A 17,982-nucleotide genomic window follows, 5' to 3' on the forward strand; every position below is an offset into this window, starting at 1 on the left:
ACATACTATACTGGCCTACTACATAATATACTGGCCTACTACATACTATACTGGCCTACTACATACTATACTGGCCTACTACATACTATACTGGCCTATACTGGCCTACTACATACTATACTGACCTACTACATACTATACTGGCCTACTACATACTAAACTGACCTACTACATACTATACTGGCCTACTACATACTATACTGACCTACTACATACTATACTGGCCTACTACATACTATACTGACCTACTACATACTATACTGACCTACTACATACTATACTGACCTACTACATACTATACTGGCCTACTACATACTATACTGGCCTACTACATACTATACTGACCTACTACATACTATACTGACCTACTACATACTATACTGGCCTACTACATACTATACTGGCCTACTACATACTATACTGACCTACTACATACTATACTGACCTACTACATACTATACTGGCCTACTACATACTATACTGGCCTACTACATACTATACTGGTCTACTACATACTATACTGACCTACTACATACTATACTGGCCTACTACATACTATACTGGCCTACTACATACTATACTGACCTACTACATACTATACTGGCCTACTACATACTATACTGGCCTACTACATACTATACTGACCTACTACATACTATACTGACCTACTACATACTATACTGACCTACTACATACTATACTGACCTACTACATACTATACTGGCCTACTACATACTATACTGACCTACTACATACTATACTGACCTACTACATACTATACTGACCTACTACATACTATACTGACCTACTACATACTATACTGACCTACTACATACTATACTGGCCTACTACATACTATACTGACCTACTACATACTATACTGGCCTACTACATACTATACTGGCCTACTACATACTATACTGACCTACTACATACTATACTGGCCTACTACATACTATACTGACCTACTACATACTATACTGACCTACTACATACTATACTGGCCTACTACATACTATACTGGCCTACTACATACTATACTGACCTACTACAGATTTACAACACACACAACCTGGATAGTCAAGTGATCTATAGCACACACACACACGCACACACACACACACATACCCTGGATAGTCAAATGCTGTAAATGATCTCCAGGCAAACACTCCAGGCAAAGTTGACTTTCGGGAATTATTTATTTTTAATGCAAGATTCTCATGTCAAGCAAAGGCATCTAACAAGTCATTTGGTTTCATCAGTTCATCCGATTTTCATGTTTTTCTTTTTTTTTTCCTTTTACCTTCAAGGAATGTGTATTAAAAAAAGGAATACTAAATCATACTAATTAGGATCAACATGAAACTTACAGCCATTGAATATACAGTAAATCAAACATAAATCCTGTTTAAAAATGCATTCAATTTATTGTCATATGATTCATCTGAAGACGTACTTCAGCAACCACAGCTGTTTGTGCAAACAAAATGGAAACGTTTCAAGCATCAGCTTCGTAATGTAGCGACCCTCTCTGGAGTCACTGTAGGGGGTAGCCGTACTGTAGGTAGGGGGTAGGGTGTAGTGCATAACGGGTAGTGGGTAGGGATTAGTGGATAGGGAGGAGTATGACTGCAGATGTTTGGGACAGGATCGGGCAGGGTGTGGATGGGGTGGGTTGGAGTTGGCCGTGGTTGGACAGGGTTGAGGGGGGGGTTGGGCGGGGTAGGTGGGGAGGGGGGTTGTGCAGGGTTGGGGGATTGACAGGGTTGGGCGGGGCGGGGTTGAACAGGGTTGGGGGGGGGGGGGTTGAACATGATAGGGCAGGAAGGCAGAAGAAGTATCTTACAGAGATATCTTAATAAGACATTAAAGTGCCGAGGAGGAGCAAGATCTACATTAGACACGATCCTGAGATCTGGGTATGTATGTGTGTGTGTGTATGTGTGTGTGTGTGTGTGTGTGTGTGTGCATGCATGTGTGTGCGTGGTTGGTCATCTACAGTACAGAGCCTGAGATCTAGGGGATGCTTAGAGGCTCATGATGTAAGCAGCTGCAGAGCACCCGACAAGATGGAGGGGGGGGGGGGGTACAGACCAGCAGGGGGATTAATGCCAGAGGGGGCGGGGTATCGAGGTGGCGGGGTATCGAGGGGGCGGGGTATGGAGGTGGGGTTGAGGGTTAAGGCAGAGACACGGGTGAAAGGGAAACAGGCACGGACACGGGGGTCAGAGGTCAGGCGTCGAGCTCAGGGGGAGTGGTTATGTCAGCATGTCCCACAGGCAGCAGCAACAGAGGGCCGTCCAGCAGGCGGTCAGACACGTGTCTCCTGTGTCATCTCTTCTCCTCTCCTCCACCACATACACTAGAGAGAGAGAGAGAGAAAGAGAGGGAGAGAGAGAGAGAGAGAGAGAAGGAGAGAGAGAGATAGAGTTAAAGATCACATCACATAATTCAGCAGTAATGAAGCCTACATAAAGCCAGTGGTTGAGTTGATGTAATTCCAAGTGATAGATAAAACTATTCTCATCTGCTTTGGAGGTGTTGTCAGTCTCCAATTCAGATGCAATTACAGCAGTTACATAACCACTGCCTAAGACCAGACACACACACACACACACACACTGCCCATTTTCAAACAATCTGGAAATTCAGTCTTTATCAGCTAAGGCCTCTCTCTTTCTCCCTCCGTGTGTGTGTGTGTGTGTGTGTGTGTGTGTGTGTGTGTGTGTGTGTGTGTGTGTGTGCGTGTGTGTGTGTGTGTGTGTGCGTGTGCATGTGATGTATTAATAATACAGAGACAACTGTTCCCTCATTCATAAGCAGTTATCACAAAGACAGCCTTCTCCATGGAGACTCCAGTTAAGTGTAAGCTGTGTGTGTGTGTATGTGTGTGTGTGTGTGTGTGTGTGTGTGTGTGTGTGTGTGTGCGTGTGTGTGTGCGTGCGTGTGTTACCTGGGTGACCAAGTGCTGCCTGGATAGAAAGGTAAACACTGGGCCTCATTCACCAATATCTTCCTAAGCCCCGTTCCTTAATTTCTTTCTAAGAACGTTCCTAAAGAAAGCTCCCTGTCTGATTCACGACGTGTTCGTAAACCGCTGGATGAGTTTGCACCTGCCTTCTCTTAATGGTGAATCCTATGGTTTCACAAGTTGAAAGCTTGTGGCCACTCACCCGAATTAGCATAGATAAACTCCGTGCTAGCCCCATATAAGGACATGCAACTACAGGGTCGTGCACAGATTTCACTTCTCTGGATGAATACTGGTCATCCGCTCCCTTGACTCGCCAACTTTTCGATAGCATAATGGTTAAGGTGGGGTTGTGTCAGGTGCATTGGCAAGTCAGAAGACTGCAGGTCGAATCCAGCTTGGGAATTAAAATCAGATTTTAATTCAGCCAAGTAGGCTTCCTACTATGAGGAATTTGCCTTGGTGCATAAACATAGTAAGGAAGAACAGTGCAAAATGTCAAAGTGATAGAATACAATATATAATAACCTAGCCTACAAAAATGCAGGCTATTAAATAGCCTACACAGCTGTCAATGCGGCATGCCAAAACAAAAATCTAAAGACCCATCTGTCATATTTAGCAGCATCAGTAAAATGCATGGGATGATATTAGCCTACTCATTCAGTTAACACTGTATCCAGAGAAGCCAGGGCACACAGTTGGACCCGGTGCATCGCGGATATTATTGGAAAGACAGTACTCTCACTTTATAAAATAATGAAAACCATTATTATAAGATAAATGCTACAAATATTATAGTTTTGCAATCCTATAATGTTATACAACTGTAGAATTGAAGTAAACGCAATCACAAATAATTTTAAATGAACATGTCTTTTGCACGAATAGTCCGTAGCCTACTTAAAGGAATATGCTCGTTTTTGACAACCTGGACCTTATTTACGACATATTATAAGAAGTTTGACTCACCCAGATCACTTTTTTGTTGTTCGGAGGCCTGTAGAAGAAATATAAAATCCAGCGCGAGCCAGTATATCCATGTAATGGCGGCGCACGGGGCATAGGGAATGCCGTTTCTCAAAATCCATTTTCGGCCGCTAAACGGTTGTTTTCATCAATCACATTGCATGAATCGACAGTTGATATTCCTCTACGCCAGCCATTGTTGTTTTGGTGCCAAATAAGGGATCTTGATCCTCTGTAACATGGTCTTTATAAGCCGCTCCCCCACTTGCAATGTGAGCCGCGAGTGTAGCCTACAGACGGAGAATAGCAAGTCTGCGCGCTGGCCTGTGCGCATGCGTGCTGGAGCAAGTGGGGGAGCGGCTTATAAAGACCATGTTACAGAGGATCAAGATCCCTTATTTGGCACCAAAACAACAATGGCTGGCGTAGAGGAATATCAACTGTCGATTCATGCAATGTGATTGATGAAAACAACCGTTTAGCGGCCGAAAATGGATTTTGAGAAACGGCATTCCCTATGCCCCGTGCGCCGCCATTACATGGATATACTGGCTCGCGCTGGATTTTATATTTCTTCTACAGGCCTCCGAACAACAAAAAAGTGATCTGGGTGAGTCAAACTTCTTATAATATGTCGTAAATAAGGTCCAGGTTGTCAAAAACGAGCATATTCCTTTAAGACTGCTCTTCCGTGTTTGTAGATTCTGTTTTAGTTCCCACATGTGAGAACATTGTTGAATGCCAGAATCTTCTTGGAAACGGTGTAAGTGGAGTTTAAGAAGAAATGCTTCCTATGAAATTCTTAACTTTGTTGATGAATGAGGCCTAATGATATTTGTTCTCTGATATAAAAGGTGATTCAACTCTACCTAGCGCTTCCTGTTCGTCCAGAATGGCACAACCATTCAGCATTATTAGGGAATCCCTGTTCGGATAGCAGTGATGACAGAATTGAGAGCAGAGGTGTGTTGGGCTACAGCACCTCTTCAGATCGGAAGCAGGTCAGCTCTCTTTGCGTATTTGCTTATCTTCCTCTGTGCCAACAGCCTCCAGGAGGTTCAGCCCAGAGTATACAGAAAGCCAAATAAGAACATACTGGAACAGCAAATACAAATCACAATCCCATTGTCGTGCACCCGGTAAAAGCGGGGGAAATGCACACCTGTATTGGAGAGGTGGCTTTAAATAAACCAAGTTTGCTTGAACTAAGAGCTTGAACCAGGTAAAGAATACAGCAGGCATCTGGTCAGCCACACTAAAGGCCCGTACAGACTAAGCGATATTTTTGTCACCATGTCAGATTAGGCGATCACAGTTGCGTAAATTCTTGCCATGTCGTGGCCGGGACACTGGCAACACTACACGAATGACCGCGACAAATCATCGTATGCTGTCTTTCACCACCATGCGCCTCATTGCGCGAGTTCAGCTAGTCTGGTCAAGAAATTGTCAGTCATGGAAGAAGTATTCACTGTATTCAAGCTTTATTTTTCAAAATGATGGTGGTGGGGTGTTGTGCCAAATAATTCAGACTCCCTGGCAGAATCCCCCAATTTAAGCACAAAACTGCCACTCCTCCTGGATGCAAATAAAAGGCCCAACCCACCCTGAACTGGAACTGCCCTTCGACTGTTCCCTAATTGCTATTCCACTCTGTCTTCCTATCCCACCCTGGCCTGAACGTGCCCTCCCGCTCCCACCCGTGGGAAGGGGGAGAGGAACAAAGACAGGAGAAAACCAGAGAGAGAATGAGAACAAAGACAGTGGTGACAACTTATCAGAGCCCTCAGACTGTCTCACCCCCACAATCCACACCCCTGCTCTCATGGTGACATTTTGAACATTAACTTCTCCCCCTGTATGAGTTATGTTATTCAGAGCTAATTTTTTCCACCACATGTCTCACATGTAGGCAAATCAGAGGAAATAAACAGCTGACTGGCTCTATGCAATGTAATTTAATTTAATGTAATGTATTGCTTATATAAATGTTCTTAGCCGGTAGACAAACATACTCCTGGAGCTTGCTCGATCGCCTTGTTGAGAGGGGTCAGGGAAGAATTTTTACAGCTCACTTATCTGGCCCCCGGGTGATTACTGTTTTTTTGCTTCCCTCTGGAATATGTAGACTAGAGAGTGGGTCGTATGCTCACCTCCCTTGTTCTCTGTAAAGCGCATTGTGTTGCCTTTGGGTATGAAATGTGCTATACAAATAAAGCTTTGATTGATTGATTGATTGATATGCCATCTGGGAGCCTGGAGCAGCAGCTTCATGGCATCATTGTAGACCACTGTGTGCATACTCCTCGCCCTGGACATGCCAGAGATGAGCCGTATGTATAGGTGTAGCGTACGCTCTAAACAGCGAACACTTTTCATATTTGACAGCATTGATGGTTGATATCTGTCATCAGTGAGGACATGGCCAAGGTATGTTATTTCCATGTATTGAGAGGACTATCACATAAATGAACTGATTTCCTATCCTCTCTGCTTCTCATGATCATGACATTCCTTTTTTATATTTAGTCTTACGTTTAATGTTCTTTGTCATACTGCCATACTGCCATGTTATTTGGGTCTGCCAGCCGTATCTTTAAGGACAGGCACCAACAGTAGAGACATAATAGAATCTGGAAGGACACCAGGAACAATGAAGCCAGTGAGACACATGGCAAGCAGTGGACAAAGCCTATCTGGTATACTTTAGGTGTTCTGCAGTAATGGAGTCAAAACCAGAAGCTTGTTATTGTCAAGCAGGTTGAGTGTGTGGCGGGGGGGGGGTCATAAAAATGTATGCTACAGAGCGTTAAGTGTCAGTGCTCTGTTTAATATATCTAATAAGTGTATGAGTTGAAAGCCAGTTAATGCAGCTCACAGACTGAGCCAGGAGAGGTGGAGTATCAACAGTCCGTTTCTGTACATTTCACCATTCCTTTACATATCGGTTGAATTTCCTTTTCCAGACTATTCTATGCAGTGTTCAGGCCTACTTGCCCAGCTAAGTCCAAACTATTGTCTTTAAACCATAACCCACAATTGCTATATTTTCTGGTTAGAAAGACATAATGACCTTATTAGATCATACCAATGGTCAAGCCGTGGTATGGATAGAGAAAGCCATTGATTTTTGGAAAAGACTACAGTGGAATACTATACAGTGTGGATTGAGGGCTGGCCAGTTGGTGAAAAAACGTAAAAGTATGGCAGCTATACAGTATAGGCTACAACTTAGCGAGACAAATGATGCATTGTATGCTCCAGCAGAACTAATAATAAAAAAGATAACGACAATCGTCGAGTGAAGATTTTTTTTTATTTCAGGCCGAGAGACGGAGTGAGAGACAGAGGAAAACATTTCCCTATCAATGCAGACCGGGTGAAAATTAGCTCAGACATTGAACACAGGGGTAGACTATAGCTGATTAATCAAGCTTAATGACCAACTATTATCTGGAATTGTGACATGCTGTAGGGCAATGTGGTGCTGGCTTTCTAGACAACTGTTATCGCTGGTTCAAAATAATCCCAAAGCTAGTATTAATGCTGATGAGCTGATAATATAACGTTAGTCTAATTGCTATTATAGGCAGCTGACATTAAGCCTAGCAAAGACAGAACCAGCTCACAAAATAATGTTACTCACAATCAATAAAAGTCTATTCCAATTACAGTAGGTAATCGATCATCTGGTCGATGTTTAGATTGCAAACATAATGTCCTTCACACCAGGTAGCGGCTAGCATCAGTTATTCCGCAGGCCGATTACTTTCCTAACGACCCCACTTCCAACCTAATATAATTGGCTGTTCGCCGGCCAATCAGGTAACACCTAGTAATCAGGTCATGAATATTACGAGTTATACAACGGTATAGATCCGGTCCATTGTCTCTATTGGTCAGTTTGCATTCCAGGCGTGGCAATAACCACGATGGCCCCACGCTAAAATGGAATGTTCCCACAGCTTTTAATATCAATCCACCTCTTATTCATTTTCCAGATCAACGGGTGCGTTAAGTAGCTGAGCGCTCAATGAGCAAATGCTCACTCTGAGCGGTTTTTAAAAACACTTAACGGTCTGCTCTAACCGAGCGCTGAGTTGCTAGGAGACGAGAACTTTTCACCTGTTGTCAATCATGTGTGATTAGCGAGCAGCGTCCCAACCTTGTTTTTTTTTTGCTCAGGTGATGATGATGATGACGTGGTGTTTGGCTCAAACAGATCATAGTTCAAAACTGCTCACTTGTGCTCTGAGCAGATCTGAGCGTAACTGAGCAACCCGTTAATGAATTCTGATCACTGATCGCTCACTGAGCGCTCAGCTACTTAACGCACCAAATGTTTACAAAGATGGGCTGTAGCATTGTCGTTACCTGGCAACGTTCCCTTTTTCAGCGGAAGTATCCGCAAATGATTAACAAATAGTTCCATCACAAATACATTTATTTAAAGTTTGTATTATCTTTCTTTTTGAAATATTGACGGAAACATGTGGCAACCGTTGTATAAAAGCATTATGGAACTGGAAGCCGTGGGACTCCTCTGGGCGTCGTGCCTAACCACTCCCGCTAGCCGTGGGGATATCCGTCACATCCCACTGCTTCTCGTTCCATAATGCTTTATTATGAATCGAGACGGACAGCAGAGGAATGTTGTTGTATCAATAATAGAGACGTATATCCTAGCAGAGCAAGCGTGTCCTGCCAGTTCGTAAGCAAAGATTCTCACGAATCGAGGGATGTTTGCGGGTGGATAGCAAAACACGCTTGCGTGGGGATCCGTTTACGTGTACGACGAAGGGAATTTCACGAGTGGAACTGTTTCACGCACGCACAAATTCAATATACGACACACGAATCGAGGGGTGTTTGCAGATGGATTGCAAAACACGGTCACGTACCATACTTACTTATGAATTATACTTTTGTACGTGTGTATTTATGATACAAATCTATCTCCATAAAGAACAGACAAGACAAGACCAGACAAGACCAGACAGATAGACAGACAGACAGATAGATAGGCAAGCTTGTAGCTAGTGCATATCCCCACCCACCTGTGTTTTTAGGAGCCTCTCCATACATGGGACCAGGAGGGGGGCCACCCTGCCAGCCAAACTGCTGCCCGGGGTAGCCCTGGTAGGGGGGCTGTCCAGGACCGGGGAAGGGGCCACCAGGGCCGGCTGGGTAGTTGGGGTAGGCTGCGTTGGGCTGCTCCATGTTGGGGTAACCCTGAGGGGGGAAGCCCTGGGGTGGAGGGTAGCCCTGGGCAGGGTATCCCTGAGGGGGGAAGCCTGGGGCCGAGGGGCCTCCTGGGCCTGGATACGGAGGAGGCTGCTCAAAATTCATCTGCAGACCCAAGGATCACCTGGACAGGGAGAGAGAGAGAGAGAGAGGACGTTTTGAATGTTAGTCTGTCATTTCTGTAAACCAGGCTCTGCTCTGGTCCGGTACTGTTGCGATGACGGAAGGGGATAAAGTAATAAATATTATGTGACTACAACTTTGTATACCCATATAAATGCAACCTGCGTCTTTCTATTGTTATACAAACTCAGACATTACAGTCTAGCAGGAGAAATGGTTCCCATGTACCTGCATGGAATTTTTTTGTAACCTATTTTTTAGGGCCCCATCTTGAATTGATGTCATACAGGAAGCAAAAATCTCATGTTCAATTTGCTTCATGCGGATGAGCAACTTTCATTGAAATTAATGGGCAGCCCTCTTTCAATGCTGTGTCCAGTTCTCTTAAAGGATAAGTACACTGAATTTCATGTTTAGCTCTATTCATGGCTTCCCTGGCATGTATCTGACTAGTACAGGTTAAATTACTACTTTCACCGAAAAATACCGAGGTTAAAGTACTACTTTCACCGAAAAATACAACCATCTCTTCACGCTGTAAACCACCGCACACCGCAGCGCGGATTAATTTTGCGGAGGTTTACAGCGTGAAGAGATGGTTGTTGTATGTTTGGTGAAAGTAGTACTGTTTACAAGTTACTGTTGTTTCGAAATGCAGAGGTGAAAGGACCTATGGTGTTTACAGGACGACTTCAGAACTTGGTAAGCATAAACCATGGAATTCCTGAACTTGAAATCCACGTATATCATACTTTTAGAGTTTTTCAAGTGTTCCCATAGCTAGCAACGAGCCAGGGCGCACGCGCCGACGTTATTGACACAGAACTCTGTACTGCACAAAACAGAAATATTTTAACCTGTACTAGTCAGATACATGCCAGGGAAGCTAGGAATAGGGCTTAACATGAAATCCAGTGTCCTTATCCTTTAATACGGCCATTTTGCGGCCTTGTGAGTTGAACTCTATGATCGACCTACCACAAAGCAACCATAATTTCCCTTTCTGATTAATTTCACTAAATGAATGAGAAACGTCCAATACTTGATATTGTATGTTTATTGTATGCTTATTTGACATCAGTGACAAGTTAGCTAACTTGGTACAAAAAAGGAACACAATTGCAAAAGTTAGATTGTTATGAGCCTAAAATTTGTTGTTTGCCTGATTTTTACTAATAAAGAGTGGCTGTGCCATGACCTTTCCATTTGATTCTAAAGAGTGAAATCCAGGGGCCTTTGTAACAGTTAATAACGTACTGCTATCCTACTCAATATTAACTGTGGCTTACCGACATGCAGTAAGACTCAGGGGCTACACCGTTGAAACACAAAATAGGGATGTATGTTTAAGCTAACAATACCTAAGATAACATAGTAAAATGAGTAGGATCGGGTACTTTAAATAGTCAAATGAAACAATCAATCAATGTATTTGTTACCTTCAGCAATGGTGAAAATGACTGAATGATTGATTGTATGCGTTCTTCCTGGCTAGATTCTAGGTTCCACTAGCCAGGAAGAATGGATACAAGAAATAATTAGTGTCTAAACAGGGATATGATATAAAAATAAGCCCCCCCCCCCCTTCCAAGGCCCAAGATGCTCTGACTTTGGAGAGCTGTAACCAGAGATCAGACAGACCCTTTATCTACATGGGGATGGAACTCATCAGCTCACCCTCAGACTGGCCTACATTTCCAATTTCCAAGGGAGAAAAAAAGAGAGGGAGAGAGAGAGAGAGATGGCGTCTTTCCATAGCCGTGTACCTGTTCGACTCTGCACAGCTTTACTTATTTCAACTAAATAGAAATACGAGGATGAGGAGTTCTATTCCGGAGGCTTCGCACCTTGAGCTTCACTGAAGCAGGCTAGTAGTCATCGAGTGACAATTCTCTCTGACCAATCAGCAGTCTGCAGCGTTTACACGTCACCACAGCCAGCTGCTACAGCTCGCTTGGAACCTCAAAGAAGCAGGTCCAGAAAAAGTAGCGCTTCACCTCGCCTCTACTCACCTTTGGCATGGTGGAAAACCAAAAAAAGAAATTAGAGTATAGGCGAGTAAGTACTAGAAAAATATATCTCATAGTTATTGAACATCAAAGCTTTATTATACCCGGTGTGTATGTGTCTGTATGTGCTGCAGATCCAATCCAATCAAGTGTGTTAATGTTCTCCATTTTGACTAAAAAAATAAATAAAAAAAATTCTAAGGTAACGAGAGAAAGAGAGAGAGACAAAGGGTAATTGTTGTAGTTTCAAGCCCTGTACAGTCAACAAAGAACAGAAGATAAGATAAGCCACTGACCTACACTTCATGTGCAAATGGTGTGTGTGTGTGTGTGTGTGTGTGTGTGTGTGTGTGTGTGTGTGTGTGTGTGTGTGTGTGTGTGTGTGTGTGTGTGTGTGTGTGTGTGTGTGTGTGTGTGTACGTTTCAGGGCGTCCTATTCAGCCCTGATCCGTGCCCTGGGGTGACATTAAAGGTATTCCCAGACACCTTAGCTAATGTCATTCCCAGTGCAGTCTCTGTGTGATGTAACTGTTGCCACGAGCAACTCAATTACAGAACATCTAGTGTTTCCCCTCAGTATCGAAATCCTCATTTTGATTGGCTGCTTCTGTTCTTGTATGACCGTGGCTTTCAGAATGTAAGGACCTAGTTAGCGATCAAGAGCACAGCACAGCACACAGCCACAACCCTTTATTTAAATACTTCTGCCTGAGTAAATATTGGTGGATGATAAAAGGTTGACAGCCACTGACAGCCAGTTTAGCCGTGTTTGTAATGCCCTTGTTTGTAGGATCACAGAAACATACATTTACAAGTAGCTTGTATTTAACGAGGGCTGTCCCCGACTCTGAATTTTGTGAGTCAAATCAGATTCGCCAATTCAAACCAGAAATTGGACGATTCTCTCTTCCTTTTTCCTATGTCTAGGCTGAGGGGAGACAGGAGAGTTGTTCAACTAATTCAAACTCGCAGGCAGCACAATAAAAGACACCTGTTTTTCTTGCTAAACATAAATCATCTAGCCCACATTGTCCATCGACTTCAAATGCCCCCATGTTTTTATGCACTGGTTCCCATAGCCTACATTTGGGCGATTTGACGATAGTCTCAACTACGCATTTGAAAGTGTGTGCGAATAGGCTCATGCATTGGGCAGCAGAAATGTTCTGGCTGTCACTGAAGCATTTATAGGATATCTTAGTTAATAGAAGATTGATCTAGGAAAGCAGTTTTGTGTTGTGATATTCCGTTTGGGAAATGCATGTGATTGCTGGCGCACAGTAGGCTAGGCCCACAGTAGAGGGGAGAAGGATTCCCTGCCTTCTTCCCTCTGCTATATCAGACTTAAGTCTCCTTTTAGTCTACTACACAACAAATAGCTACATCAATACCCTAGATCTAAAACAAATGATTGGCCTTTCCTGTATAAATCACAAGGCAGGTGAGTTGTGATAGCCCACCAGCACATCTTGACAGTGGAGCAAAAAAAACAACTGTTCGACTTCAAGAGTCTCAGTCGACTTAAGGGTCTCCGACTGATGATTTGACTCGTTGACATTCAGGGGGCACCCTAGTAATTACTTAAGCCATTGACCACGAGAGGCAGTGTGTTACACAGGATTTTACCACAGCTACGGGGCGTTGTTAGGCCTGAGGGATAGCAGAGGGCCTAAAACCCCCGTAGCTGTGGTAAAATCCTGTGTAACCCACTGCCTCGAGTGGTCAATTGCTTTTCTACAACGGTTACTACATATATATATTCACAAAAAACACTCAGCAGTAACTTTCAATAATGTATTTATTGATCATTCTTATCATTTACAAAATCTTCTGCGATAGGCTATAGTTCTGAATTAAATGGTTGCCAGGCAACATAGGCTATCTCGCCTATTTGGGTCGGCCTTGTTCACATAAGCCATAATTCGGGTGGTTCACGTTTATTTGAATATATCCAGCTATGGTGCAGTTATTAAAACACTTCTCCAGAGCACTCATTTTTGCTGGTAGGGGTGTGGAAGTGTTGGAGTCGGACCGTTTTTGTAATAGGATACGAAAAAGGCGAGGTTGCTACGCAAAGCATAGCCTACCGCTTGATTTTATCAATGGCCTCGTCAATGAGATTGACGGCGCATTAATACTAATTGTTATGCGGTCGCAGCCGTGGGTTACAGAGTATTTTACCACGGCTGCTAGCCAATCAGAATCAAGTATCCAAACTCTCCGTTGTAGAAACTATGTTTCCTCCCCCCCCCCGTGTATCAGCTGAGGAAAACACACTTACAGTACCTATAGCTACTGTATTAGCCTTTGGCTGTATGGGTGTGAGGGTGCAGAGGAGAGAACTGCATTGTTCAACTATTTACAGTAGCTTCTTGGAACAGGAAGTCTCATGACTCCAGCATAACGGCCAGGCATGAACCTGACCTGCGGATTCAGCTACGTGGTCTAAACAGTCTTCAGCAGCCACACCTCCGCCATCACTGTCCATCTCCTTGCCTGCCAGGGCCAGACACTGAACACTACGCTAGGGCCAGACACGGAACACTACGCCAGGGCCAGACACTGAACACTACGCTAGGACCAGACACGGAACACTACGCTAGGACCAGACACTGAACACTACGCTAGGCCCAGACACTGAACACTACGCTAGGCCCAGACACTGAACACTACGCTAGGCCCAGACACTGAACACTACGCTAGGCCCAGACACTGAACACTACGCTAGGACCAGACACTGAACACTACGCTAGGCCCAGACACTGAACCCTACGCTAGGGCCAGACACTGAACACTACGCTAGGACCAGACACTGAACACTACGCTAGGCCCAGACACTGAACACTACGCTAGGGCCAGACACTGAACACTAATCTGTCATCTAAATGATTTACACCTCGGCTGAGGCTGAATACATGACAACAAGTGCCTAGGGGGGTGGGTTAGTGTTAAATAGCCGAGAAAGAGAGAGAGAGAGAGAGAGAGAGAGAGAGAGAGAGAGAGAGAGAGAGAGGGAGAGAGAGAAGGGCACACACACACTGAGTGCAGCTTTTCTTGAGCATTGTGAAAGGGATTCTTTAAACAAACACACTCTGCACCCCAGGGCCCTTTGAGATCACATGGTGTTATGAGGCGAAACACTGAACAGCTCCACAAGGGAGTGGCCTAACAAGGTCCCAGAGGACAGGGAGACCGTGATGTCTGAATACTGTCCCTCCCTGTCCCAGGAGGCTCTCTCTCTCTCTCTCTCTCCTAGCTCTCTCTCTCTCTCTGTTAATGCTAATGAGTGTGTGAGATTGTGTGTATAGTAAACATCTACTGTAAATGCCATGCATGCTTCAGTCAGCTCAGCCCCACCAGTGCCTCTCTCTGCTAGGGCTTCCCACACTGTCCACAGGAGAATGATACAGAGAGAGTATCAGGCCTGGATTTCACTAATGCATATTTGCATGGCTACATATTCTAGCCCGAATACGCAGGTCGGGGCGTATTCCAAGGCCTCTGGATGGATTCAAAGACCGTTTTCACCGGGGTAGTGTAATTGCTAGGCGCAAACGGATGAAAATGTAGGCTTTTTTCGGCGAGTACGCATTAGTGTAATCCAGGTCTCTGCCTATTCCTTGTCTTAGCAAATGAACGTTGGATAGTCCTGTACGTTGCTTATTCCTTCAACCTGCAGTGCTGAGTGGCCTACCTCATGCTGAAAAACGTAATAACACAATGACTGTAATAACACAATGACTGTAATAACACATTGACTGTAATAACACAACACAATGTGCCTTCATATAACGCTATGTGACACTTTGTTTCCTGTTGTAAGAGTCGAGAATAGTTGAAGGAATAGAGAGAATGCCTGTTTTCTGCCTCACTGAGGCTGTATTTTGATGATCTGTGCACTTTTAGACGCATCACTAAAGCTTTGAGAAGAAACCCAGCAGTTTCCCTTGGTGGTTATTTCTGCAATACAGTTCACACCCACAACTATTACACCATTTAGCTGTGTTTGCTGCTAAGTGACAAATGTTTGCGCTCACAAGATTATAATCACAATTCTTTCCTTTAGGCCCAGTTCACTCTAAGTTCACTCTAACTGACTTCCTCTTTCCTTTGGTATTTGACTGTCCACTCTATTCCATTTTGTATATTGTTTTTATTTTTGCTTTCATATTTTGTACTTCTCTTCTGCACTGTCCTGTCTTTGCACTGTTCTGTCTTGTCCCTTCATCCTGTCCAATGTTATGCACCATTGACCGAAACGCATTGCTAATATTTGTAAAATTACAGTACATGGCAATACACATTTCTGATTCTGATTCTATACCTGGTGACAGATGGTACAATCCTTTGTAACAATGACTATTTCAATAAGGAATGGGAAGACCCTCCACCCCCCAACACACACATACACACACACACCTACAGAAATGGAGAATGAGTGCTCTCTCTCTCTCTTCCTATCCCTCTCTCTGCTGGTGAACATACTACTGGGACCCCCAGAACACACAGGGGCAGTACAATTACATAACCCTCTCTCTCCCTCTCTGAAAATTGCTGGCTGACTCCATAAGAACCTTGGTTCTAAGGTGGGGTATGTAGGATTGTTATTGGTTTGTCATTGTTTGGAAAGAACCTCTAGTGCCTGCCTCTCTCTCTGTCTCTGGAAGCAGTGACCCTCGACTGGCATTATGTTTCCACAACACAGCCAGGTCACACACACACACACACAGGCCACTCAATTGCAAGTAATAACTATAAACCGCTGTCATAAATCAAAATAAATCCATAACGCATTGACCTAGTGAAAAACAAGACTCACGTAGCCATTGGAGTGAGAAGCGTGATGACGGTGCCCCTAGTGCTGATCGATGACCTAGGCCACTGTAGCTGACCTAGACCAGGTCTATGTATAGCTGACTTGTAGTCCACTCATCACAACACCAACATCCCACCCTGCATGAATCCAAATAAAAGCCCGGCCTACGTCAGCTTCATTTCATTCAGAGGCTCAGAGCTGTCTGAAAAAGATACTATGTCTCAAAATATATATTTTTTATCTGAAGGTGTGTATTGAGATGGGTTGGGACAGGAAGGGCTGCTTCCCCAACTGACTAGGCTACTAATTAATAATTACCCTAGCCATTCATTTATGATGGCTAGGCAATATGGCGGATAGCCTACTGAGGAATCAAGATCTATTAAACAAGTTGTAAGACACTCCATTAAATATGTAACTGATTCTACCGTGCGGTTATTTCCACCTTGTTTCCTCCTAACTCACTTTGTCGTTTGTGGCTTCGGCGGTCGCGGAAAACCAGATCTTTATTCGGTGAACGTCGTTTCATGATCACCTTTGCGGCGAATATTCAACCAACACACATTTTCAGGACAAAGACGCTGAGACGCAGTTCTCTAGTTTGGGTTCTGACATGAGCAGAACATAGGATCACTGAAGTGAGACATAAATGCGAAATGTTCTGCTATTGCGTAGGCCCTATGTGGACAAATAAGATGGGGGTTGATCAGCATACTGCATTATTATTATAAGGATTGTATAAAAGTCGCACCTGCACTAGGCCAGAAGCCGCTAAACAACGGGGTCCAATTTCCCAGCCCGCAAGATGGGCTCAAAAGCATCAGTGAATAGACTTCCTACCTTGCTGGAAACTATTGCCGTATCCTTTATAAGCAGTCGACCTTCTCTTGAAAATAACTCTTCAACGGATGATGTTATTTCAGTAGGGATGATGTTATTTCAGTAGGCTATCTTTACCGCACTGAACGACCAGCGCGATTCCAAACCTAGTGCGTCTCTCTTCTGTGTGGGAACCGTGACGTCATATGAAGCAAAGGGTCGCAAGGTCTTTTTCCGCTGGTTGGCTGTCGAAGGGGGACTTGACTATGATTGCGATGAGGATATGACGGGCGAAACTCGCCAGAGGTGACTAATAATGTCTATAATGACTTGCTTTTTGTTTTAATGCTTTTAATTTGTCCTGCCTTTTGTTTTAAATGTCTTTAATGTCTTGCTTTTTGTTTTAATGCTTTTATTGTCTCATGTAAAGCACCTTGAATTGCCCTGTGGCTGAAATGTGCTATATAAATAAACTTGCCTTGCCTTGCCTTGCCTAATGATCATTTGACTGGGAAGCGTAATAAATTACACATCACACGAAGATGTAACATTAAGGATGTGGTTTGATCGCCAGAACATTCTACGTCACGGGCTAGGGGCCTACGTGCCTTTGGCCTGTTATTTCGAGTGAGTTAGGTTATAATGCATCAAATATATAAGCTATTACTGTTATTATCATTAATAGTTATCTTAAACTCCGACGACCATAACATTAGCCTGGGCTAGGCTCTCGAAGTGCCTCTCCCTCTTGATCATTTTTAAATAGGCCTACATCAATCCTGGTTGTATTCCGAGCGGTGTAAATGTATCTTATTGTTGGAACTACCTAATTCATTTCTTTCTTTTGTGAATAGGTGCAGTATCAGATCACAACCAGGCGGTGTCAGCCTCCCCTCACTCTCTCAGGCTGTGTGAGTCTCGGGTTCAGAGCATGGTCAAAGAGCTGGAGATGGGGAATGGGAGGTCCAGAAGGAAACATTGGGAGCTCCATAAATGGTAAATGGACTGCCCTTATATAGCGAAATATAAGG

General features: G+C 43.9%; 1 protein-coding gene across 1 annotated transcript; it reads right to left on the reverse strand.

Moving 5' to 3' along the window:
- Positions 1 to 1,263: 1,263 nt before the first annotated feature.
- On the reverse strand, positions 1,264 to 17,116 carry LOC311318073 (cysteine-rich and transmembrane domain-containing protein 1-like). The gene is made up of 3 exons (XM_084449277.1): positions 16,973 to 17,116; positions 8,998 to 9,308; positions 1,264 to 2,362 (listed from the first exon to the last, which is right to left on the reverse strand). The coding sequence occupies exons 2-3, from the start codon at positions 9,287 to 9,289 to the stop codon at positions 2,259 to 2,261; spliced, it is 396 nt and encodes a 131-aa protein (XP_084305403.1). The 5' UTR covers positions 9,290 to 9,308; positions 16,973 to 17,116; the 3' UTR covers positions 1,264 to 2,258.
- Between the last annotated feature and the right edge of the window lie 866 nt (positions 17,117 to 17,982).

Source organism: Borostomias antarcticus (genome assembly GCF_949987555.1).
Source record: "Borostomias antarcticus genome assembly, chromosome: 14".
In the NCBI taxonomy this organism is placed as follows: domain Eukaryota; kingdom Metazoa; phylum Chordata; class Actinopteri; order Stomiiformes; family Stomiidae; genus Borostomias; species Borostomias antarcticus.

Excerpts from the sequence above, each read along its gene's own strand:
- LOC311318073 (XM_084449277.1), bottom strand. The coding sequence starts at position 9,289 with ATGAATTTTGAGCAGCCTCCTCCGTATCCAGGCCCAGGAGGCCCCTCG. Across the intron at positions 2,363-8,997 it reads AGAGGCTCCTAAAAACACAG|TGTATGTGGTGGAGGAGAGG; the intron begins GTGGGTGGGGAT and ends CTCTCTCTCTAG.